At 44.0% G+C, this 26,427-nt stretch overlaps 1 protein-coding gene across 1 annotated transcript; it reads right to left on the bottom strand.

Moving 5' to 3' along the window:
• Positions 1 to 26,427, bottom strand: LOC115311034. The gene is made up of 5 exons (XM_040221652.1): positions 26,320 to 26,427; positions 17,797 to 17,969; positions 6,283 to 6,341; positions 3,652 to 3,714; positions 1 to 131 (listed from the first exon to the last, which is right to left on the bottom strand). The coding sequence occupies exons 1-5, from the start codon at positions 26,425 to 26,427 to the stop codon at positions 1 to 3; spliced, it is 534 nt and encodes a 177-aa protein (XP_040077586.1).

Raw genomic sequence — 26,427 nt, forward strand, 5'->3', positions numbered from 1 at the left:
TTACAGTTCTCGGGTGAGTTTCATGTTGCACTGAAAAGGACAAACTTGACGCAAGAGAATCTTTGCATTCATGCATTTGAAGTCGACATCATATATCTTGTACGCTTGAGTATTGTTTTTGCTGGTGACATCTGGAACACAACATAGTGAAACAATTGTGGTTAATGCGGGTATAACCTTGGATAATTCTTGAAGCATTGGCTCGAAAGTATTCTATACTTTACCACTTTATGACTTTACACTCCTCTGGGAGGAAGGTGACCCCTTAGCACTAACTCGGGAAATTTAGGCTTCTCTTTATTTTTTTTTATTTTTTTTTATTGGAGCACAGAAGGTATTGTAACTTCGCATTGGTTGCGACGTGTCATGTGGTTCCTAAGCAACGGCGTCATTGTTGCCGAGGGGCCAGCCGAACTGCTGGCGGCGCGGCGGGACGGGGAGACGCGGGTATGCGCTGCTCTGACGTTAGGCCCAAAGGATGGAACGCATGAGTGGTGAAAGTGGGCGCCGCGCGGCTCTCGCCGCTCGCCGCGCACCACAGGCGCACCGTGCGGCTTTATCTGTATCGATCAGATCCGAGCCACGCCGCCGCGCGGAAGTGACGTAGGGACGCCAGCACCGGTTGCCGTGACACTGCCGCGCGTCACCCATTTTCATCGCTCAGGTGTCCCCTGCTTAACCTTAGGTCTATCGTTACGCTCTGAAGTCTAACGTCGTCAACCGGTACGCGCAGCTGCTTGACGTTTTGGGCAGGGGCGCGGGTATAGTTATATTAATTATATACGGACGCAGGGACGCCTGACGTTTGGCCTAACGTTAGGCCTAACGTTACGCTTTAAAGTTTAACGTCCTCGAACGATAAACGCAGCTAGGGCAACGATGATGATGAGAGGACATGTGATTACAGCACGCGCTGCGCCGAGCTTCGTACTCCCGGCGCCGCGCCGAGCTTCAGCTAATTCCCCTACTGCCTCACCCAGTGTAACCAGCGAGCCAGGGATGCTTTCGCATTTAAAACTCAGAGAGGCTTAGATGCCCTCGGTATTTTTTTTTTTCATCTTTGGATAATCGAATTAGCGAACTATCTACTGCGGTTGTAGTCGTGACGAACTTTTAAGGTGATTGTCACTGGTTGTTTCTTTACTAATTGTTGCTAGTATAGGTGCCTGGCAAGACAATCTGTATTTTTTTGGCCCACTAGCAGGCTCGGTTTGCAGGCTTAGTCAGGTTTGGTGTGTGCCGTTAGCCCGCTGTTCAGTGTGTTAATTTGTTTTGTCATAGCGGTGATTCGACTTATCATTAGTATAACTATAGTTTTATCAGCCATAAGGACGTCGCTTATAATACTACTAATTGCACTTGACTTTGCCATAGCATCTGTCTACCGGATCATCCGATTTCTTGCTGATGGGATTGTGATCATTTTCTCAATGTCCCAAATCTTTCGTGGCACAGCTTTATAGCCTTTTTTAACTGCGCATAAAAGGTCTCCAGACCGAATTTATTTAAAGAGTCGGCGAAGCAGCTCATGACCTCCGGTCTGCGCCTGGCCAGCGGCGTGCGCTCGTTCGTGAACTATTTAAAAGAGTTCATTCCCAGGGCCTTCATATTTACCATAAAAAGGTGTAATGTATTAACTTTAAAAAGAGTATATTCTAACGAATAAAGGTTAGTTTACGTCTGCACGCAAAACACCATAATGAAGGAAAACACTTCGCGCTGGCCAGACGCGCTGGTCTCGACGAGCATCGACCACCATCGAAGCGGCTGGTCTCGACCAGCTTCTTCTAACCGTCCGTCGCGCGGCCTGCCAGCAGCTGTCTTTTTTCGGCGCAACGTTGCTCGGTACAATATGTTCATCGCAAGAGAAAATTGGTCGCCGCGCTCTGACTTGTTCGTTCAAACCAGTGGTCGTGCATGAGGTCTATAGATTATTCGCAAAAAAAAAAAAAACACAGTCAATACAATCGAGATTATATGTAACATATAATTAAACAAATATTACACAGTTAAATCACTTTGAAAAAGTGTAATCGTTGTTTAAGCTTGTATTCTCGGCCAAGCGTTGTCAGATAATACAATCGAAAGTAACGCAAAAGTACCAGTCTTTTCGGTTTTTTTTAGAAGTAACGGTAACGGCACTGTGTTGAATTTGCAGTGAATTAACGAATATCAGTAATGCGTTAAGTTTCGACGACTAAGAAGTAGCGCTATTTCGTTACTTATTTTTGGTAACAGGCACAAAACTGAGTTTCTGCCATGACCTACATTTAAATACTCAGAAGTAGGGGCTGTTTTACTTACACTCGTTTTCCCATATATAACTCCACAAAAACTACAATTCGACGTTGAGTCCCCGGATATCGAACCGACGATACCGACTTTCACGAGCGGCTTGATAGTCTAATGATACAACCTATTAGCTAATGTATTCATTAAAGACTAGTGAAAAACACTGATGGTTTTGTTTGCCCTGCTACAAAATAATTGTCCTTTTTTTATTTGTGATACGTACGTTAGTGATTTAGTAAGTATTACTACAGAGCTATCAAGGCGCTCATAAAGTTGGTATCGTGAGTTCGACGTCCGTGGTCTAAACGTTGAAATGCAGAATTGGGGTGTTATAAATGGGACATGGGGCGGTAAGTACTGAGCCTCCTATTTCTAAGATTGTATGTCTACGAATGTTTGCACCAAGGATGCGGGAATCGTGCATGAAACAGATCCTATTGCCGCAGAATGTAATCGGCAATTTACGTAGATGTAAATAGAACATCACGCCCTGCATTAATCTAAACCAGCAGTAAAGAGTCGTTTCCGTTTTTTCGTGAAAATTATTTAAATCTCGAGTAGCACGTCAGAGTAACGCGTCGAACTCGCCACTAGCTTGGCAATCCTATAGGTGACTAGCTTGAACCTAATATGGTTTTGCTCCAATGCGTTACTACTCGAGAAACTTTCTTTTACGTTTTTTTCTTTTTTTTTTTTGGGGGGGGGGGGGGGGTTTCTCTGGCTCGCCACATAATCCCAAATCTTCCAGACTTGAATAAAATATGCCACATATGAACCGCAAAATCAGCAGTGAAGCATTAATCTGGCACTAGCTCGTGAATTTAACCCAAAGTTGCCACATGAAAATCGAAAAATCAGACGTGAATTCCAACAATGGCAATACTTTTCGCGATTTAGGCTCAAAGATACGAGATGACAGGCGAAGTACAAGCAGGGATGCCTAACTTTGAAGCTTGTTAGTTTAATTAGGGCCAAGATACCAAGAGCCGGGTCAAAAAAGGTAAAAGTGTGTTTCTACTTTGGCTTCTTCCGGCATTTCAAGCCACAGGTAGCCGGACAGAAACCAAATTTTCACCCGATGGGCTGTGCTACGTAACCTTGCATTGAGGGTCTATAACGATGATCTATTTTCCCATAGTAATATGTACTTTTTTGTGCTGGGACACTGAGGAGCCGCTCCAGTTTCTGAACCCCACTTGAAAATTATTTTATTTAATTTTCAAAGTGTGTACTGGTAGCATTATACATACTCATCCCTTCACATGAAGCACTTCCCTTTGACTTCATAAGACCGTAGACTTAGTCACTGGCTTAATTTTCCTGGACTCGAAAAGCAAAACAAAATCGGCATTGACTTACCAATTTTTATGTAAAGTGACTCTCCTTTGAATGATCTTAGAAGCGTAAAATCCTCTGTCGCAGCTGGATTGCAAAATCATAAATGAACGAGGGTTAGAACCGAATTTTATTGTCGTGATCGTTATTTTGTTTAGGCGTTTAAACGGCTATATATTTTATATATGCAATTGTTTAGACTAAACTTTTTGAGGAGATTAGTCTATATCAGTAGTCGATACATTTTACTAAAATTAAAACATAGCGAAGCGTGTCTTGCAGTTTTATTTAAAAGTTATGTGCTCATGTTGAATTGTAAAAATAATGGGTGAGCCAATCTGACATGGTTTAGAACATTTGAGAAAGAATATATGAAATTAAAATTTTATTTTTTTGAATTGTGCATTTTCTTGTGATAAAATATTTTCTTGCGAGAAGAAAAGTCCGTATGCAAGGATTGTGTGTGCTGCCGAAGTTGGATTTTTCACACCTTTCATGCATATTAGCAGCTGTTCTACATAATAATTTGTCATGTATCACTACTGCTCAAACGTAAGTTTTCCCAGGGAGCATAATATGATTATAATTGATTACCAGAAAAGATAGTCATTTTCAACATTAAAAAACATTGATTTATATTTGCATCAAATTAATAAGTTCATTTCGCGTCATCCAGAGAGTTTTACTGTGCGTGTATTAAGCGAGGGAACGTGCGTTATAAAACACTATGATTCAATATACCGTAATATCTTGAGAGAAACCCCCGAAAGATATCCCACCCATATTTTTCGTAAGATTTGCTATTCTTTCAAAATCACCGAAAGATAGCCCACATCTATCGGGTGATGTCCAGCCGTGACCACGGCAAAATTGGTGTTACTAAGCCACCGCGAGATATAAGCGAGCATTGCTAACTGGAAAAAAGAGTTTTCTATGATACATTACCCCTCATTGTGAAAACTAGTTTTGCAGGTCCCAAACAATTAAGTAGCATGTTTTTTTTTTTGTTTTTTTTTTATCGTATACCAAAAGTTAGCCCACTCCTCATTTTCACCCAATTTTCTCTCGCTTTTAGGTGGGAAATTTCTCGGGATATTTCGGTACGTAGATTATAATTTTGTCTTTGGTGCATACCTGCGTCGATATATGATGAATCTTTCATACAGGTACTCATCTTTTATATCCGAGATTTGGGGATTTTAAACCCTTTAACATATTAAGGTGTGTACCATGCACATGATGAGCAACAATAATTAAACAGCATAAACTATTATATTTTCTGAATAAGTAAGCAGTTCTACACTCAAAAAAAATATGTGCGTCTACTTTCACGCACAACCCACTCGGAAAACCAATCAACGCAATTTACGGAGGCAGCTCAGTGAATGACGATGCAGAAACGTATGTTTCTGCATCGTCTCTCAGACTGCGTTTTTTGGTCTAAACATATGTTTCGGCATCGTCATTCGCTGAGCTGCCTCCGTAAGTTGCGCTGATTGGCTCTCCGAGTGTTGTGCGTGAAAGTAGACGCACAGACTTTTTTTAGAGTGGAATGCACACTCACTATTAATTTTATTTATATTTTAATGCGCCCTAAATGCTAAACTCATGTACATATAAACAGCAACCTGAAGCTTACTTCCCCAGTCCTGAAATAGTGAATCACATTTGCATTTTAAATATACAGCAAGACCCAAGTATACAAACATGTATACACAAGGATGCCATGTATTTTAACAATTAAAAATACATGTCCACGATTTACAAACGTTATCCTTCAGTTCTTTTAAATAACCGACTAAAAATCTAACACAATTTCTAGCACAAATCTCAGTGAACAGAGAAAACCACGGACAGATGTTTTCGGAAGAAGCTAATCTTTTTTTATGTATTTTGCGCAACGACAAGTGGTATATACACGAAGAGCGACCGAAGTATTAAGGGCCTTGGCCTTTAAAAAGTGTAACAATAGATTTTTTAATTTCTGCCCATTTCGTGACTAAATCATTTGAGTGCTTCGCTTTAATGCCGTAGGGACTGTATGTTGGTAAGGATTTATAAGTTTTAAGCCTTTGGTATTGGATCAGCAGATCTATTTTAAAGTTGCTTCGGCTGAGTCTTGCATATTAGTTTGTGTAATACATACATAGTAGTCGGGACGTTTTTTAATCTTAATAATGGTTACGTTTTACAATACAACAATCGTCAAAAATGTGAGACTACTCGTGTCTATGCGTTGGAGAAAAGTTCTGCTTAAGCACAGTTGTTGCTCTTCTTATTTGTAAATTGCATTAAACTTTGACGTGAGCGATTGGGCAAACTCATTGTTGAATCTATGTGCATAGATCAAGTAATGTGGCATGTATTTACAGCTTATACTTCTCTCTTACGGAAATTATTTTGTTTGTGCAAAAACAAGCATAAAATAAAGGTTAGTTTATCAAGATGATTATGTAGATTAGCGATAAAATAGGAGCCCATCATTCCCCCTCGACCCTCGGATATGCTATCCTCATACGCCTCAAATAAATTTGAAAAAGACGATCAGAGGAAAGTAATATATAATATAGCAATTCACCTTACTTTCACAATAGATGTTCCAAGTGATAAAATGTCGCTACTTCTCCAGTTCTATTGTGTGAATGTTTTACTCACTTGAAGTGGTGAGGACACCGACACCTCTAGCAGCATCGTAATATGTCTGGAAGTCGCCCCTACAAATCAGAAACGAGCTCTTAAGCAAACTACGTAAGATATACCATAACATATAATCAGTTAGAACCTAAACACTTTACGATAATTTAGGTTCTAGATGAGGAGAGTCAGGCAATGTGATATAAAGTTCAGAAAACGATCTGTAGTTCCTACTACTATATTGAGATGGTCCTGATGTGTGTTGAACACTCCTCCAAATCTCTCACAGAATAGTGAAATATGTGACTGATCACGCCGTACATATAGAGTAATCGCACACTTATGATGTGGTGCTGCGAGTAGAATATAAATATATATATAAAGGTGTTTATACTTCAGCAAATATCGCCAGTCTTCATCAAAAGTAATACCTGCTATTGGGTTAATACCGCCATGTCTAGCGCTATATTAGACCAGTAGCAAGCATGAGCTGACAGAGAAACATTAAGTAATATCGTGGGGGTAGTTATATTCTTTTAACGTATTAGCTCACTCTTCCTATTGGGCGCGGCTGAATCATGTAATGCCTTACAATTCATTTTCTACCTCAATATTATCAGAAGAAATATTTTATGCGCTTCAATTGATTTAATTCATTTACTTTATTTTTAGTGCCACACAAACAGCAGTTCATTAAAGCACTACGTCAAAATAATAAGCATTCACATCACAAGAACAAATGTTGACAGGTCAAAACGAAAGGAAGATGTCAATACCCTTTCTGTGTGTTCGTATTCAAAATTTTGATATAAAAGGTAATTAGCTTTGATCCCAATTTGTTAAAAACCGGTGGAAGACCGATAACGGGATCGAAGTTTTGTCAAACTGGAGTATAAGACAATAAAAGTGCCTGACTAGGCCTTTGAGGAACAGGTAAGTAAACACAGTTCAGTAGCGCGTTGCCATCAACGACGCCACTCACAACCTTATGCGTAAACGTAAAGTCACGCATCATCTGCCTATTATACAAAAATTGTGAGCCAATCAGTTTACATATCTCTCATAGTCAGAAAACACGAATTGTAAGTAACAATTCTAAATGAAATATTCGTTTAGTAAACACATTTAATGATAAAAGACATGACAGACGTGACAGAAAACATTTGTTCTCCGTCACATCGGTCCTGTCCAGGACTTTTGAGTGGCTGCTAAATTGCACACTTTTAGAGTACTTGACTGGCAGCAACACGCTCTCCTCATCGCATCACGGATTTAGGCCTGAAATAGGTTGCGAGACTATACCTTGGCCACCATCACGCACAACATAAGTGAGGCGCTGGATGACCGCCCTTCCGCGGACCTCATACAACTCGACTACAGCGATGCGGTCGACAGACTGGACCATCACCTTCTGCAGAACCTTGCCGGTCTAACTTACGTGGCCCCTTGCTTTGCTGGAAAGCTCATTTCCTTATCAATCGCTCTTTCATGGTATTGTTTTATGGGCTTTCGTGGCGGACTTTGTAATTTCCACGGGTGTACCACAAGGCTCTGTATTGGGAGCCGCCCTCTCCTTAGTGTATGTGGACGACATACCGAAGATAAAGGACGTCATATTTATCCAATACGCGGACTTCACAACCATTTTGACCCGCTTGGGTCATCTTTCTTCTAGCTCCCACCTTCAAGGCAATCACTCACTGCATGATTGCATACTGGTCCACTTCCAACCATCCACGACTAAGCTACACCAAAAGCGCGCTTCAGCTGAAAAAAAAAAAAAGGGGTGGACCCGCCGTGCTATTCCTTTTTTTGCCACATCTGTGTCGGTGGCCACGTGTCTTTAAATTCTGGGGGCCACCCTCGCGCCCACTTGGGAGTTTGTCCTGCTCATCTCCAGCATCGTGGCGAAGGCAGTCAAACCGTTGGGTTTGTCACAAGGCTATTGCCCTTATTTGGTCCGGAGACGTTTCGTACTCTGTATACTGCTCTCTTGTCCTCCCACGCCTAGAATACTGTGCGTTCATTTTGAGCTGCCACCAAGAACACCGTTCTCAGCGTCTGGAGGGAGCCAAGCGTCGCGCAACGCGGACTCTTCTGTCACGTGTGCACCAGCCGCGTGCTCCCCCCCTCCCTATCTTACGAGGACCGACTGAGACGCCTTCGTTGGCTGTCACTGGGCCACCGGAGCGTTGTTACGCGCGTGAGACTTCTGTGCCACCTCCTGTATGGTTCGCTGCGGAACACTTACTTAAACTATCCTTTGCATCAGCAAGCACTCCCGACGACCCGAGCAACAGCGGGCGCGCACACACCGCCACCGCCGCTCGTTTTTCTCAGATGCGATTCAGGCCTTTCTTTCAGCGCCCTAAGATGTACCATCCTCCGGTCCGGAAGACCGGGTGGACACCGCTGTTCTGTGTCGGGCGTGTTCGCGAGCAACTAGACTTAGCTAAATAGAAATTTATAACCTTACTCGATGTACGACACTACCTGCAGATTATAATATTCAAGGAGTGTCGCCGCAGTCGGTTTCAGAGTACCAGTACCTTGATTACATATCACGTCTGATCTAACATGGGACTCTCACAGTTATAACGTAATGTAACGCAACTTAAAGGGTATTTCTCATTGGCACCAAAATGAATAAAAGAAATACTGTACAAAACACTAATACGATCCAAACTGGAGTATGTTTCGTCTATTTGGGATCCTGGTTCATGCGCTAATAGCACCACTCGAAATTATACAAAACAGATCGCTACGCCTCATCCCCTTCAACTATTACGGAACGTAGCGTATTTCCTTAACGAAGATTAATCTTTCAGTCCCACAGCCATCAGTCCACCGAAAAATCACTCGGTTAAGCTTATCTTACTTTTTTTTTTCATACTAACCCTATTCTGGGTTTGTGTGAGACCCAAAATAGTTTTTCATACTAACCCTAATCTGGGTTTCATCACGAGCAGATCATCAGCATAAAGTTGGTGTCCCTCATACTAATAGAAGTGTTTTTTTTTTAAATTTTATTTCTTTGTACCACAAGCATTGCGCGAATCGAAACACCTCTCGGCGTCTATCGTCTCAATGACTGACAGTGCTCTTTTTTCATAAGGCAGTAATTATCTTCTTTACCTGATTTTGTTCAGCTTCCTGTTATGGCGCACCGTGCATTCACGAGGGCGCCTATCAAGCCAGTCTGCCAATCTTGGCCGCCAGGCAGCTACGTAGTTGCCTCGCCTCAGACACGATCACATGGTCGTGTCACCGCGGGGTCGATCGGGATCCCGAATTCGGCTCCCGACGTGCCGCTTTCTCCCCTAGCGACTGGAGGGCGCTGCAGGCACCCCCGTGGCGCCTGCAGCGCCCTCGAGCGGCGGTTGCGGTGAGCGGACGTGTTTCTTGGTTCTCCTCGATCACCTAAAGCTAAGTACCAGTTTTTCTTCTTTTCTCTCTCTTTTTTGAGAGTTGATTGGAAGTGACTATACGGTAGGAGTATTAGGTTTGAACAGCAGCAGTTGAAGTTAGTTTTGCAAAGCAGGCTCTGTTTGAATTTTTGCCGGGAAGGGACGGTTGGTTCCCGGTCTAGACATGGGTCTAGATTTTTGTCGGCAGGACAAGGGTGGGGACGGGTTGGTGCAGTGCGAGGGGTGTGGGAGGTGGTGTTACCTAGAGGAGACGGGTTTCGGGAGTCTGGAGGAGGCGGCGGGTATGAGTTTCGAGTGTCGGCTTTGTGTAAAGCTTCAGCAGGTAACTTTGGAATGGGAGGGTAGAGTTCGGGAGATTGAGACCCAGCTTAAGGCAGAAGGAGAGAAGCGGGTGGGTCTCGAGGCCCAGGTTGACGAGTTGACTAGGCAGCTTAATTATGAGAGGGAGCAGCGGGTGGGCCTCGAAAAGCAGGCGGAAGAGCTGAGGAAAGTATGGAAGGCGGGTTTAGAGGAGCGCATGAGGGATTGTAACAGTAGGGTAGACCGCCTGGAAGGGGTAATTCGAGCGAGTGAGAGTAGCGAGGGAAGAAAGGAGGAAGTGTCAGTTCTAGCGGGACGAATCGCCAGTGTGCAGACTGGGGTCACAGGTGGTCGGGAGTCCAGCCTGTTGGCTGGCGGGCTCGACGACGCTGGAAAGCTGAGTGACACTCAGCTCAATGGCGCCTTCGAGCAGCAGGCGTCGGGCAGTCAGGTGACAGGAAATAAGTCGCAGGACAAGGGCGCGCAGGTACCAGAGGATCTAGGGTACTGGTAGTGGGGAGCTCTAACGTAGCACGGGTTAAGAGGGGTGTACATAACAGGGTAAAGGGAGACCAGGGGGTAACTGCAGCACGTGAGGGGATGTCGGATAACCGGTAGGGAAGAAGGAACCTAGTAATAGTTCATGCGGGTCTTAATGATGTGCTCAAGGGTAGGAGCCAGAACCTCGGAAAGCAGCTAAACGTGGGAATACGTAAGCTGAGGGACGTGTCTCAGAATGTGCACGTGGTTGTGTGCATCATTCCAGAAGTTCGGGGGCAGTCTGGGGTAACGGAGAGGAGCGTTGTCGAAGCCAACAGAGTAATTAAGGGTATGAGTCGACAGCTTCGGTACGACGTAATGGAAGTAAACAGGGACGTGTACGGGGCTGGCTCCCGCCCTTTTGCAGATGGCATTCACTACAGTGAGGCCACGGGTTACAGGGTGGGGGATAGGATGGGCGGCACGGTGACTGCTTTTCTAGAGGAACCGAGGGCCCTGGGGGCACTCAAGTAACTGAAGACCAAACAAAGTCAGGAGAGGCACCCAGGGTTAAAAAGAGGAGAAAACGTATGAATAGGTATAAACAAACAGCACAATCAGTCATTGGATATATTAACATGCAGAGTGGTACAAATAGGTTAAAATGAGTAGAGGTAGAGGAGCAACTAAGAAAGGAGGATTTAATGGTGTATGGGTTTCTGGAAACACATCTCAGAGACATGGAGCAGCCACCTTGCAACCCTGACTATGTGTGGGAAGAATGCAACAGAATGGAGGGAACGAGGAAGGGAGGTGGAGTTGGAGCATTTATTAAGAAGAATATGAACTTTCAAAGGATCAGAAAGGAGTGCGCCGAACATTATTGGCTGAAAGGAACTGGGGAATCAACAGTCCTTAGAGTGGTTTACTTATAGACAGGGACAGGTGCTAAAGAGGAAAACAGAAAAAGGATGGACGGCATATCAAGAGACATTTGTGAGCTAGGGGAAGGCTCTGAAATAATTATTATGGGAGACATGAATGCCCATATTGAGGGTTTGGATGGGTATACGGACTCAACTGGAAGCATATTACTAGAACTGGTGGAAAAACATGACTTAGTTTTATGCAATACTGGTCAGAAGTGTGACGGGCACATAACGTGGGAAACTGGCAATCTACATTCAACTATAGATTACGTACTCATGTCACACAAAATATATGGAAAGTTACAAGTAATTAATATAGATGAAGAAGGTTCCAAAGGTCTTGGTAGTGGTCACAAACTAATTTTTGCCAGAGAAGTAAAGGCTGAAACTAGACAACATAATTCAAAGCAAATTTTCTGCAGCGACAAAGAGTTGGAAATATTTGCTAAAAGAATAGAGGAAGCAGTCTCAGGGCCACGGTATACAGATTGGACCTATGAGAGCCTAACTAGGCTTTTTGCTCTGGAACTAGACAAAGTTCAGAGGACGTAGACCAAAAAGCTGGTGGGACAAAGAAGTGAAGCAAGCGATACAAAAACGCCAGGATGCCTCTAGAGAACACGGGTATTCCAAGCGTAGTGGGGTGTCAGAAATGGAAGTAAAAAGAAAATGGGACAATTTTGTAACCTGTCGCCGAGAGGCATTTAGTTTGATCAATGCGAAAATTCAGAGAAAGGGTGAGGAATGGATGAGTAATGTAAGTAAGAAAGATAGAAACGCAGCCAAGAAGTTTTGGGAACACTTAAACTCATTCGGTGAAACGACGCAAGCTAGACAGAGGTTCATACTCTCGCATCAAGGAGATCAATTAGAGGGAGAGGATGCAGTACGATATATAGGAGCAGTGATGGAGGAGACATTTCGAGAACGAGTACATGTGGAAGATAGGAGAACCGAAGGAAGTAGAAGTTCAGCTTGTGACATCGCGGATTTTGGACAAAGAGAATGGGAAAAGGCGGAACGAAGAGTCCCTAGTGGCACGTCGACAGGCACAGATTTTATCCCAATCAAGCTGGTGAAGAATTTGGGTCCTAAATCTAAGGCAAAACTAAGGGAGGTAGTGAGCACTATGGTAACAAAAGGAAATGTTCCAGATGAATGGATTCTTAGTAGGATGAGTATGATATATAAGGGAAAGGGAGATAAGTCTGATATTAGAAATTATCGTCCCATAGCCTTGACAACAGTTATTTACAGGTTGGTAATGCAGATTACAAAGAACAGACTGGAGGAATGGGTAGATTGCGAGGGCATACTGGGCGAGTTACAGAATGGGTTTCGGAAACAAAGAAGCTTAGAGGACAATTTATTTTTTCTAACACAGTGTATAGAAATAGCGCAAAAAGAAAACAGACAGGCTGGCATTTCTGGATATCAAGGGTGCCTATGACAATGTGAACCAAAGAAACCTGTGAGACATAGTGGAAAGCTTAAACCTAGATGAAGGACTAACAGCACTATTAAGGAACATTTACAAAGATAGTTAGGTGATTCTAACATGGGAAGGAAAGGCGACAGAGAAAGTAGACATAAGACAAGGCCTTAGGCAGGGGCGCCCGTTATCGCCTTTGCTGTTTATGTTGGATCTGAGAGGAATGGAGGATAAACTATAGAAGAGTCGGCTTGGATTCGACCTTTCGTACAGTAAGCTAGGCCAAAAAATTCAGCAACCCTTACCGGGATTGATGTATGCGGATGATATCGTACTAATGGCTAACAACAGGACAGATTTGCAGGAATTAATGAGCATCTGTGGTAGGGAAGGAGAGGAATTAGGTTTAGAATTCAGTAGTGAAAAATCAGCAGTCATGATTTTTAATGGTGATGAAGTTGAGAGGCTGAAGATACAGAATATTACAGTTGCGAGAGCTAGTAAATACAAGTATCTAGGAGTACGGATATGTGATGGTGCACAATATCTCAGTGAGCATGAAAAGTATATAATAGGTAAGGGCAACAGAAATGCAGCTATAATGAAAAATAGAGCACTTTGGAATTACAACAGGTATGAGGTGGTAAGAGAGATTTGGAAAGGGGTCATGGTGCCTGGCTTGACTTTTGGAAACGCAGTGCTGTGCATGAAATCCGAAGTGCATGCAGGACTAGAAGTAAAACAGCGCGGAGTAGGTGGGCTGGCTTTGGGGGCACATTGCAAAACGCCAAACCAGGGAGTACAAGTAGACATGGGATGGGCCTTATTTGAAAGCAGGGAAGCAGGGAGCAAGATAGAATTTGAGGATCGGTTGAGGCAAATGGATGGGAAACAATGAGCACGAAAGGTGTTCAGCTATTTATACATGAGGAGTATAGACACAAAGTGGAGACAGCGCACTAGGAAATTAAGAGGAAAGTTTTTAGGCTATAGTGGAGATACGGAAGGGCAAGTCTCAGTTAAAAAGAAAGTTAAGGCCACAGAAAGAGATCGGTGGCTAGAGGGATTGCAGACGAAGACTTCTCTGGAAAGCTATAGATTAAACAAAACAGTTATTGCCAAAGAAAGCATTTATGACAATTCTAGGGGAAGCTCATTGTTGTTTGAGGCGAGGACGGGTGTTCTGCGAACCAGAAAATACAGACCCTATTGAAAATATTTCTAAAAGGGCCCGTCAGCCTTGAAGGATTATGGGACCTCACATGCCTTCAAAACCCTTCAAAAATACCCCACAGAAAAGCCCTTCAAGGATACCCCATAGAAAAACCCTTTAGCCCCACAGCCCTTTAACGCGTCAGGCCCTTTAGCCCATCAACTCTTTAGACGCCCAAATGTCTGTGAACCATAGACAAAAATGCAGGTCAAAACACTGAAAATTTATTGCCGACATATAGTTTTACATGCATATTATAACTCAAAAAGCAACGCTTGTTCAAACCCGGCGCAAGGAGCTGTAGACGAAAGGGATCACATCAAACAGGGACAACTGTCATCCTTATCACAAAGAAAAATACCTTTCAAAGTACTCACAATGCCGCTGGGTATATTCCTGATGTACGGTAGTTCAGCTAATAAAACCGAGCAGGTGCACCTCACGGACACATACACAGTCTCAGTAAGCACGTTTAGCGAAAACCACAAACTCGTAAGCAGCACCCGCCGCCGTTGAGAAATCCCGAGCACAGTCACGGTTTCGTCCATGATGACGTCGCGCCGGCGTCTTCGGCGTATTCTTTGCTCGCTGGTCTGAAGTCGGGTGGACGAAGAGGCGCAAGGAACAAGTCCGGACAGCGGCCGTCATCCACCGTCTCAACACCCACAGTGCCATAATCCCGGTGCGCAGGCACAACATGCGGTGGGACGCTGACCCCGACTGCCAGGCTTTGCAGCGAGTAAGCCGACACCGGCCACCATCTCCTTGAATGCGCTGAACACAAAGGCGCTCGAGCGGTGCTGGAGGCGGCCTGCGCCGAACTCTGGTTCACCTGCGGTACCAAGAAAGAAACTGCACGGATCAAAACAGACCAAGGGGCGAGCCCTCAAAACCATGCATGCTCACCTTCCTGGAGGAAATTGGTCCGCTCCAAACATCCAGGCTCGGGGGATAACCGGAACCGCACACGAGCAGAGAGAAAATGGCTATGGCCTCCCCCGCTTGCACACAGCACCCTCCTCCCCCCGACCGCTGGCCTGGCAGCCCTGCACCCTCTCCCCATCGCCGGGCGGAGAGAGGCGATTGCTTTTTGGGGACAGTCCCCCGTGGGGGGACCGGTTCCCGGAACGAGTCACTCCCGCGTGCGTCCCTGTTCCTGGAAAGCGCGCACTGCTCTCGGCTTGTTCTTTTTTTTTTTTTCTTGTTCTTTTTTTTTTCTTTTTTTTTTATACATGGTTGCACGTATTTCGCCTCGAGCGGACAGGATTGCGTTCGCCTCAAAACGCCGCTCGGTCAACACCACTCGGCCCGCGGCTCGTCAATTCTCCACATGGGCGGTCGCACTCAGTAGCTCTTTCGCGACCGAACACCCGGGCAGTGACAGACGGGTCCAGGAGCCCACTCGTATTTGATAGAAGAGCAGTAATAAAAATCTGACCGTACTCACACACGATCGGCATTCTCCAAATACTTATTTTTTCCCCCGTAGCGTACAATAAGCAGCTATGTTCATTAATTCTGCGAAATGTGTTTTTTCCACCTGGGCCGTTGCCCACACAGACATATCAAGAGGCCTGAAGGTTTTCCCGACCCCATTAGAAAAGTTCTTGGCAGGCCTTCAGACATTTCAAGGCATCGTAAAGGGGACTTTAGACATTTCAGGAGAGCCTCTGACGGGGCCAGTGAACCCACCAGGAAATATCGGTGCCCCCGTCAAACATCTCAGAAATTCCTGAAGTCCCTTTCACACCCTTTAAAAAAATCCTGAAGTCCCATCAAAGCGATTTTCAATAGGGGAGCGAAGTACCAGGAAATGGATACAATGTGCACTGCTTGTAGATAAAAGGACGAGACGGCTGAGCAGTTGATACTCTACTCTAAAAGGCTGCACCCTATGCCTACCGAAGACAGCATAGATTTAATAAAGTCGCTGGGTTTTAGAGACAGCGAAGGGAGAGTGGATTTCAAGACTGTAGAGATTGTCAAGCAAAGATTAAGTGAATGGTGGCAGAAAGCGAGAGAAAACTAGGTATTTCCTAATTACCTGATGACAAGGGGGTTTTTATAGCCTCATTTTCTTTGCAGTGCGGAGTGAATATAAATTTCACATTTAAATATCTCTAAGCTTGAATGGTAAAACAAAATGGCTAGGTGGCGTAAGCTACCGCCCGATCCAAAGGGCTCAGCCGGATTCATCCATCCATCCACCCGGCGGGCGAGGAGAAACCCCCTCGCCCAGCGATCGATAGATCCTCGGTGGGGCAGGGGGTGAGAGGCCTCTGAGAACTCCGGACGAGACCGAGACGCAGGCAGGTGGGTGGCGACCGGATCTAGGATATCGCGGGACACGAGGCCTGGGGGCATTCTTTGTGTTTAGCTTTGGGCTTAACGTGCGTTTGTAAATATTTGTGTAATGTAGCTTGTATTTGCATTATAGATTGAGTGTTTTATTGTACCAATGAACTGGGAGCGGAATCCCGCTCCTGTGAAAGAACCAGACTGGACTAGGTTTGTTGACGGACCACGTGGGAAATGGCGAATCGGCGGCGGTACGCGATTTCCTACACTGTTTCTAGTTTATTTCATATATCATTTTCATAGCGACTCATTGTTTGCCACCCCCCTCTGTAATGCGTTATGCCCTGAGGGTGAATAAATGAAACGAAATGAAACGCGCGCTATTATCCACGCGAAGAAGGCTTATTTCAGTGGTCAGAAAATTCACACTGGATGACAGCTTCATCGGCAGGTCGAGAAATATTTTAGAAGCTCGCACGTGTCCGATGTCATGGCAGTCCCCATCGCCGATGTTTGATTTGGTTTCAGCACACATGGGAGTCTCAATCCTTGTTTTCCCGGATAAACACTGTCAGAGAAGGATCACAGCCTTTCATAACATCTCCGCACTTGAAGCAACTTTTTCCGAACTTCCCGAGGACGTCATATTCTTCAACATGAACATGAACATCAAGACACTTTCCGTGGAGTGGAAACGGCGTTCGAAGAGGCCACTACAAGCGATGCGTAGGTACCACCTAATAAACTGGGTGGAACATTTTCCACACACATCTTCACTACCCAGCATTACCGCTCGGAATAACGGGCTAAATTGTTTTACGAAACATTGGCCTAACATATTTTTCGAAAATTATGCTTTGCAGAGAAAACAATTTGTACCATATTATCTACTGCCAAAGGGTAACTTTAGTAAACTTTCCAATAATTACGTCATTGACCAGTTTTCCATAAATATATTTTTGGTTAGTACAATCAAACATAAAATTCGAATGAAAATATTTTTGAGCGCCACTAAATACAGCTAAACGGCTAAGTATTAGAAATACTTAGAGCGAGTGGAAAGCGGGATTGGGGATAAAAGCTTCCAGTTGCCCAACAGACGCAGTTGCGGATGATAAGAAAGTTGAAACGCAAACACTGCGCGGGGGCATTTAGAAGTTGATTATGTCCATCTAATTAAATAGCTAATTAAACTAAACGCTATGCACCTGATAATCGGCTGCTTTGAGAGAGGTAACCACGCTACCAATGTCATTTCTGTGTAAAGCGCAGTTTTCACACGGCCATTTCGGACGGGGTGAAACACTCGACATCACAACGACTTAATGAACACAGGCTCCGGGATCGCGCTGCTCATAACATAGGAGAGCCCACTACAGGTATTCATGTTTTCATCTGCGGAATATGCATTGTTCTCGCATCATGTTTCTTAAATGCGACTACGCTCATACTCACCTCACATAGGAGTTTGGAGCTCCCTTTGATGCAGACCAAAGCGTTCCCGAGGCCACCGATGTGGTTGAATTGGTCCCGTCAAAAAGAACTGTAAAATTCACGGTGCCCGGGGGATCAACGCTGCTTCCGTTGGCGTAGCACTGGTATACCAGGATGGGCCTTGTTTCAATATCCTTTAAAAGTGACATTACAAAATTGAAAACTTTAGCTCCTTTGTCCGTGGTTTGCTATGCTATTCGTGTGCTACAATATTCAATCCGAGTGAATTAATTAAAAGGGGAAAAACATCTATATCAACCTATGTGCTCGGGTTAACTATCGTACTACTTTATGTTTGAGGGTAATCTCAATGAACGGGCATCTATATTATTGTCTTTCAAATTGTAGGATCTACAAAAAATTTCTTACGAAACCGACTCTACTACGTAATTATGCATGATATTAAAGCAGGTTAAATTCTCGAGCAGCTGGTACTGAATTGTAGGACACCGCATGATTTCTCAAGTCGAGCTTACATTCTTATGTTTCAAAAAAAATTGTCATGATAACAAATTTCACCTACATGCAATACACATGGTATTTTTTTCTAAGAGGGGAAATAAGTTGAAGAGTTTACACTAGGAATAAAGACAGGATCCCTCCACTTTCACGGGCTGGGATTCTTTCGAATTCTCTGAAACAAATGCTGTCGCATTTAAAAGTCATAACGCAGATGTCCCTACATATGCCTTATTAGCTAAGGCAAATAAATCAGTTATGCTTTTTTTTTTTAATTTATCAAGAAAAAGCATATCCTTAATTACTCCCTATTGAAAAAGTCCAATATGCTGTATCGTACAATAGAAATTCTAAACCCACGCACTAAAGCTCGTTGTGTTGGATCACAAGAACACTTATTGTATTGGATCCCAATAATCATAATTTTATTGGAATACAATATTTTATATATTACGGGTATAGGAATTCAATAAATATGTTATTGTATTGGGACCAATAAAACTGCACTGGGCTTAAATCTTTACCAGTAGCAGATCACTTGGCAATGACAAGTTTTAGTATGTTCTTAATGTGAAGCTAAAAATGCTGCTGTTGTTGAGCTATGAATCAAGAGAAACACACTGAAGTATGTGAAGTGTGTATAATATATTAAAATCCAGCACGAACTCTAGATTCAATGGGTTACTGAAGAGAGTGTTAAGTCACTGGTTTCTGTCTCGTGAAGATTGCAATCAAATACACCATGCAAATATTTTTATCTTTTAACTCGACGACGAGAAATTCTGGACGTCGGTAGCCCACGGAAATTGCAAAAAAAGACTGCGATTAGTGAGTCTGCGAAACGTAGTGATTTCTATAGTTATAACAGGCGACAGGTCAAGAACTGAAGAGATGCTCCCCCTCCAGTCAACACCACCTAGACAGAAGGCCTCCACACGCGTCATCATAGTCAGATCGATCGAGGCGAGAGATTGGGCACGAGTGCTGCGTCAGTGTTTGGCTGCGGCTCGTGGCCAATCAGCGCCTCGAAGGTCGGGCTCGGGTCCAATAGCCGACCGAGCGCGATCCGACTGTGATGACGTTTCATAGAAGAAGAGGAAACCATGCGGAGGCCTTCTGTCTAGGTGGTGTTGCTCCAGTGCGAGCTTTCTGCATCTATCGACACTTCACCGCACGGGCAGAAAAAGCCCGGCGAAATGCAATGGTGACGTGCTGGAGGGGAAGTATCATCTGGATTCCCACGCTGCCCACCGAAGTCTATATTTTTCCAATAGCAGCCTCTAACCATGCGACTTACAGCGCGCATCTTCGGTTTTGAAAGTTTCCGTCAGTACTGCCCGACCGCGACGGGTTGTTGGTTTTGTCGTCAGTCTGTAGATGGCAGCGTGCGTAGGCACAATTCCTGAGACGTACTGGTGGCGCCTAAATGGCTGTTTTTTTTTCTTTATTTGATATTAAATAAAAATTTTGTAGCCTTTTGAGAAAGCCTTTTACCATCATTGGAGAAAAATATACAAATAAAAACTATTTTCTGTTAGTCCGTGCTTACCAAACGAATGCAACTGAAATGTTTGTTCCATTTTACGCAGATCTTTTAAAGCCGCCAAACTCCAAGCAATGTCAATCTACAAAGGTCTTAGCTGTCAAAACGTTTTCACCAGAGATGATAGCCAAAAGGCCGTAATGGTGATGCTGTCCAATACACCCATGATTTCATAGCCGTTCATGTTTATTGCTTTGGTGAAACTGCTAATGGGCTGCGGTACAAACATCGAATATAATTAATCTCACACGAAGTCGCGTATGATTAGGAAGTGCTTGAAAATGGTTTTTGCAATCGGGATCAAACTCTCTGTCCGACAGGAGCCGAAAAGTACGTGTCGCGCGTGCATCAGTTGTATCAGTTTAACTTCGATGGTAAAAATCATCTCCGCTCGCAAAAAAAAATGAACCAAGACGAGTAAATGTACAGCCCAAGAAGCGCACAGTGTTGCGCCGTTATTAGATAAAATCGGGAAGATTGTGCCGATACCATTTTGGTCCAGTCAATATCTGTGAAGAACGGGATCGGTCGCGCCGAAGACATCCTGACATACCGTACGCGACGCCGTTTTTGGTTGAGTCTCAAGAGTGACCTGCCTGAATCGGCCACGCTGGCGAGGTTTTTATATTTCTTGACCGCCTAAAACCGGACGTCAAAAAAAGAAAAGAAAATCAAGATTAAGCAAAACAATATCTGCTTACTTTTAACTCGTGAAAGACCTCCTGCGCTGAAGCTTTGAACAAACTGTGGCGTCCTAATTTGGGGTGGTAAAACTCACTTGACTGGACCTCACACGACTTATTGTACCTTCACTGAGATTGTATCTTTATGTGTAGTTCTGAAGAAAGAATGACACACGATAAGTGAAATGGACCTTTTTCCGGTAAGGAGCGCCTCATGACGGTTTCGCCGCCTACTACAAATGGAGGGCAACCGGACTCGTGCTCTCCCATGGAAACAGATTAGTGTCGCAAGAAAACAGTGCCCCCCAAGAATGGCGAAAGGGCGGTCAAGGTCAAGGGAAAAGGGTGTGCGCGTGCGCAGACGCTTACTGGAAAAAGGTCCATTTCTGCATTCATGACACCCCCACTAGGGTACGTGATTCTTATCTCTGCGTGGTGACACCAAAATATCTAGCGTCCCGACGCTTTTTTTTTTCTGTTTTTCTTTTCAACGCGTGAAACCGGGTATAGTCGGTTACAAGTCAAGAAGGTAGGAGAAGCTCCACCCACAAGCGTGATGCGCCCGTTTCAAATCTCTCCGCAGTCGAAAGAAGAGTTCACTGGAAACACTCCTTGTTCCGCTTCAATGGATTCCAACTTGCCTCCGATCCCACTTTTTAAGAAAGCGACCTTTGTATTCATCAGAGAGGGAACCGAGCCCCTGAAAGCATCCTTTGTATCCATCGGGGGGGAAGCTAATCCCCGAAAGTCGTATTTGTTTCCGTCGGTGGGGGAGAACTCTAATCTCCCTCTCGGGCCTTCCACAAGGCTAAGTAAAAGTCGAAAAATAAAGCAAATATGTACAGAAAGCCAAGCCCTTCCTCGCGCGTTTGCCGCGACGTCACGGAAACTGTGGGACGCTATTGGATGCGGAGGTGGCGGAGGGATATCTGGTTCCCTTTGAGGGGCATTTGCCGCTACCTTCTTAACCTGTAACTGACTATAGCTTGTTTCATGCTCTCAGCATCTTAGCTTTGACCGCTCCGAAGGCGTTCGAACTTTTTTTTTTGTATTTATTTTGTGATCTCTCGGTGTGCACCAGAACAGGCATGCTTCGACATCAGTGGCAGTTTGAGATGCAAAGCGTCCTGACGAGTCTTATTTCAGACCATCCCTGAGTGGTCCATACAAAGCAGCTGAGGGAGAATAGCTGCTTTGTCCAACCCCTTTGAACTCGTCTACTTATAAGTGTCTTTACTTTATTTTGTGTCTTTGTGTGGCTGTGAGCGAGTGCGAAAGCCGCTTCTAGCGAATCAGAGGGGTGGTGCGAAACGCGTGACCGCTTTCCGTAGGACAAAAACGCTTGGGCGAAAATTTGTCACCTGACTCTCTCTGAAGCGTTGATGGGCTCACTGGGGTCATAGTCTTCGCCGTTTGCCAAGTTATGGTGAGTTGTTGGGGCCACGTAGGTCCGGTTTCCAAAAAGCACCCGTCAGTGTTCTCCTGCTTTTCGTGCGTTGCAGTCGCGGTCGTGCGTTCTCGTCGTGAACGGCCGGAATACATCAATAGCAACTTTTCGGTTATGGCCGTTTATTTCTTCGGAGTGCATGGAATTATTGTGATGTGTTTGTTGGACACGTTTTGACAAAAAGCTGCTTATCGGCGGCCGCGAGACTTCCGTTGAGTGTGATTGACCGCCTTCACCCCCAAACATTGTGTTTGCGTTGTTTTGTGCTGCCCGAATCAGATTATACATAAATCACGACAGAGAGCTTCTAATCGGCGACCGCGAGGCTTCCATTTAATGTGAGCGACCGCCTTCATCCTCGACATTGTGTTTGCGAATTGTTCTGTGCTGCCCGGATCGGGGATTATGCATCTATCGCGGATTACATATGAGGTCGCAGTTTTATTTGCAAGTAATGTGCAGCATGCTTCCGATAGTAGTCCTACTTTCGTCTCAAAAGACTATTCTACTGTTTACAAACATCAATTGGCGCCTGCGTCCCAAGCAACTCCCGGTCGTTCCGTCTTCGCAGGCCTGTCGAGTTTTGCTTACGTAACCAGTGCTAGAAAGCACAAATGCTGCACGAAAAGCAAAGTTGGAGATTTAACTAGGGCCTTTAGTTGTACAATTTAAAGAGGTTATGAACCAATGTCCGGTTAGAATGTTCATGACCTTACATAGGCGTTCTGGTCCTTCGCTGACCGCCACTAATAAAACAATGCAAAGAACGTATTGAAAAAAAAAAAACGCAATCAGGATTTAAAACAAAACAAAAAGTTAGAAAAAGCATCTTGAAATATAGTTTTGTCATGGATGGTTGCTATTCGGTAGGGAAGGCGGTCTCGTTCTACACAAGTGTGAGGGCTGAAAAGGTAAAAAACCGCATTTGTTACATAGAATAACCCCAGCCTTGTTTTGGTGATCTAAATGACTGAAATATATTAGGGGATATTATAGTAGGTGATGACGCAGGAAAAAATGATCATAGACTTTGCGAAATAGAAATAGACGGGAACACTGTTTACGCAAACCAGGATTCGGTAATTATAATGAAAGTATCTTAGATGGTATAACGATGGTAATTTTAAAGAAAACGGGCCGGCTTGTTTGAACTGATTCTAAGGCCGAAGTGACGCATTTCATGCCGGGGTCCCAGACAAAACTGCATACTCAAGGTGTGATCTTACCAGTGACTTACAAGGAAGAAGTTTATGGCACAAGGGCACGTGACTAACATTTCCTCCTCAGAAAATCGAGTATGCGGTTAGCATTGTTAATGACACGCTTCATGGGAATGTTTTACAAAAGTTTGGATGTTATGGGAATACCGAAGTATTTGTAACAACACGGATTCTGAACAAATGTTATTTAGGTAGTAAGCATAAAAAATAGCATTACGACGAGACACACACATTGATTTGCACTAAGTCATGTTTAGTTCCATTTGCCTTGTACGACATCATTTAGTTATTAATGTTAAGTCAGACTGCAACAAGCTTATCTCGTCCGTTGAGTTCTTAGGTAAATAGCGCAGCCGTCTGCAAATAAACTAGCCGGAGATGAAATGCAGGCTGGAGGGTCATTAATATAAATAAGGGAACTTAATGAACCTAAAATTTAACCCTGAAGAACATCTGAATTAACGGGAGATATTGAGGAAGTGAACTCAGCGACATTTACGCATTGCAAGCGATGAAGCAAGAAACTTTCAATTCAGTTCAGTTCGTTTGGGTCAACATTAAGTTTACTCAGTTTCAACAGCAATAAGTCATGACTGACTTTATCGAATGCTTAAAAAAATTGAGGAGTACACAGTCCGCCCAAGACCCATGGTCAAGTATGGCAAGAAGATTGTGAGTGAAAGACAGGAGTTGTACTTCGCAGAAAAATTATTTGCGAAAGCTATGTTGGTTTGGATTAAGCAATACATATTATTCCAGAAAGTTGGCAAGATCGAGTGAAAATAACGTCTTCTAAAATGCTGCATGATACGCGCTCAGGGCAATTGCACAGAAATTGAACGAATTGTGTTCAAGATCGTAACGCTTGCCACACTGTCAACATGCTGAGGTGTAACGCACGCACTGTTTCGAAAGAAAATGGTAGGTAACCAGACATGATTGTAGCAGGAAAACTTGTGAAAAGGGCAGATATAGAGATAAGGGTAGCCTTCATTACGATCCTGGCAAGTCGCTGTAGCCAGTTCTACGGCGAACATGATGCAAAAATGGATGGTTAGAGGATATTGGCAATACTGTTATATGGGGTCGTGGGTTGTGCCGCCTAACCTACGAATTTTTACAGCCTACCCTTTTAATTTTTTCTCTAATTTTTGTCACTGGTTAAATCGTCTAACCCACTTATTTTGTTTAGCATTGCGCTTCTCTAGACCTTTTCAACCAATCTCCTGTCCTCTTGTTTGTTGCAGTAGCTCCTTCCATTCTGTCGTCCTCGCCACCAAATCCCAACACTCACTTCATAACCATCGGGCACCCAGGAAGAGCTCGGATTATACCCGTGCATTGTAAAACCACTTGTCCCGTCGTCTCGCCCTCAATGTATACGGCACAAAATATACTTTATGAAATTGTGAAATGCGCATGGGGCTTTTGTTAATTCTTTTTTGCGTGCTGTAATTTAAAGTTTTAGGCCCATTTCTTTGTTTCAAAAAGTAAAAAAAAGGTAGATTTCATTTTGTGTGAAACACCTTCTTAAGAATAAAATCTGCGTCTTTGTTAAATTTACTAAACCATTTGGAAAGGCGATATACTAGATTTGGTTTTATTTAGGTTTCAATGGAGATCAATGTAGAGGTGTAACAACATATCTGTTTAGTTCAGACAAATAATGTGTACGCGTATGCGTGTGTGTGTGGCAGGTTGTTTTAGAGCGCAGCTCCTAGACACCCGTTTCCTGCTTGAGGGGCGTCAGCGTCGCCGTCGCCGTCGGCATCGTCGTAACCGCGCGGTAGGGGTAAACTTCCCCGGTAAATATAGCAAAAACTTTTCCCCACTCAATCTAGCGGAAAAATTATTCTCGCTAAATTTAACGGAAACATGTTCCCGCTAAACTTAGCGAAAAAACTTCCCCGCTAAATGTAGCGGAAAATTTCCCCGCTAAATTTTCCCCTCAATGGCAGGCGAGCAGGAGAGGAGGAGTGGCAGAGCCCCCCCCCCCCCCCCCCCGTCGTAAAAATTTTTTCACGACGGGGGGGGGGGGGGGGGAGGGGGCTCCGGCTGAAATTTTTTCAGCCGGTACTGGCACTTTTCGCAACGGTATCGGGCACGTACGACCGTACGATGAATGCGCTCAGTTGTGCAGTTCCGCTTTCACGGCAGTTCATGCGCGAAGTTCATCTTGTTGAAGGGTGAAAGCGTCTCGTGCCTCGTCACGGAATGTTAGTACTACGAGAATTACTCGAAAAGGTTTGTCGGTTTGTCGTGGGAGCGTGCGTGGGAGGAGGGGGGGGGGGGGGGGGGTGAGACGAGCAGACGGTAGGATACGTCGTTTTCGGGACCCAGATTGCCAATGTCCGAGACTGTGATACTCGATCCTGAAAACACGAGCTCGCTAGTTTCTTGAAGCTATTTGTGATTTAATCCAAGACAATGAATAAATATTTTTAGCACTCGGATTTGTTATTATCGATAAATATTCTTGTGCGCAGATCGAGATATGTGCAAGAAAATTTTCAAATCTGTCCACTTTTAACTTCGTATCATGCAACAGACGTCGCGCATTTCGATAAGCAGAGGGGTATACGACATATTGTACTCCATGTACTGGTCGCCCAACACCAATAACCTCATATTGTATTGGGATGAACTCTGCTTGAATAAATATTGAACTCTGTTTGGATTAAAATAACTCCAATTAACTCCTATAAAAACTTTCTTATCGGACTTTTTAATATAGTCAATAAACTAGTTTTGACACTCGCCTTATTTATACACATTTAAAATTGTTGTGTTCGCGTATATGTCTTTTGTGTGAAAGAGTATTGGGTTTAAAGTCCGGTCTCCTGTTTGGGGAAAATTAATTATAATAACAGTGTATACCCGGTACAAACAAATTGCTTCAACAAGTTTATGGGGAAAACGAGAACGCAGGGATGGTGATCGTATGTGTATATCACTCTATGTAATAAGGGGAGACAGCACTTTATTCTGAAGCAAACATATTTTGAATATAAAGCAGACCGTCTTCGCCCCAGTCATGTTATACGTCTACCTTCAATTTTATTTCGACGAAGTACATTGATAAGCATTTCTAATACACGTAACACACATTCAGAATGCACACAATTTACATACATTGTAGAACTCTTCAGTCGGATTATTACGGCCTCTTGAGTCACACACGTTGAGGAGAAACGATGAACATAGGAACACCAGTAGGTTGATTGAGGGTTTGGTATGCAT

This window comes from Ixodes scapularis, unplaced genomic scaffold (assembly GCF_016920785.2).
Source record: "Ixodes scapularis isolate PalLabHiFi unplaced genomic scaffold, ASM1692078v2 PGA_scaffold0__279_contigs__length_252992795, whole genome shotgun sequence".
Taxonomy (NCBI): Eukaryota; Metazoa; Arthropoda; class Arachnida; order Ixodida; family Ixodidae; genus Ixodes; species Ixodes scapularis.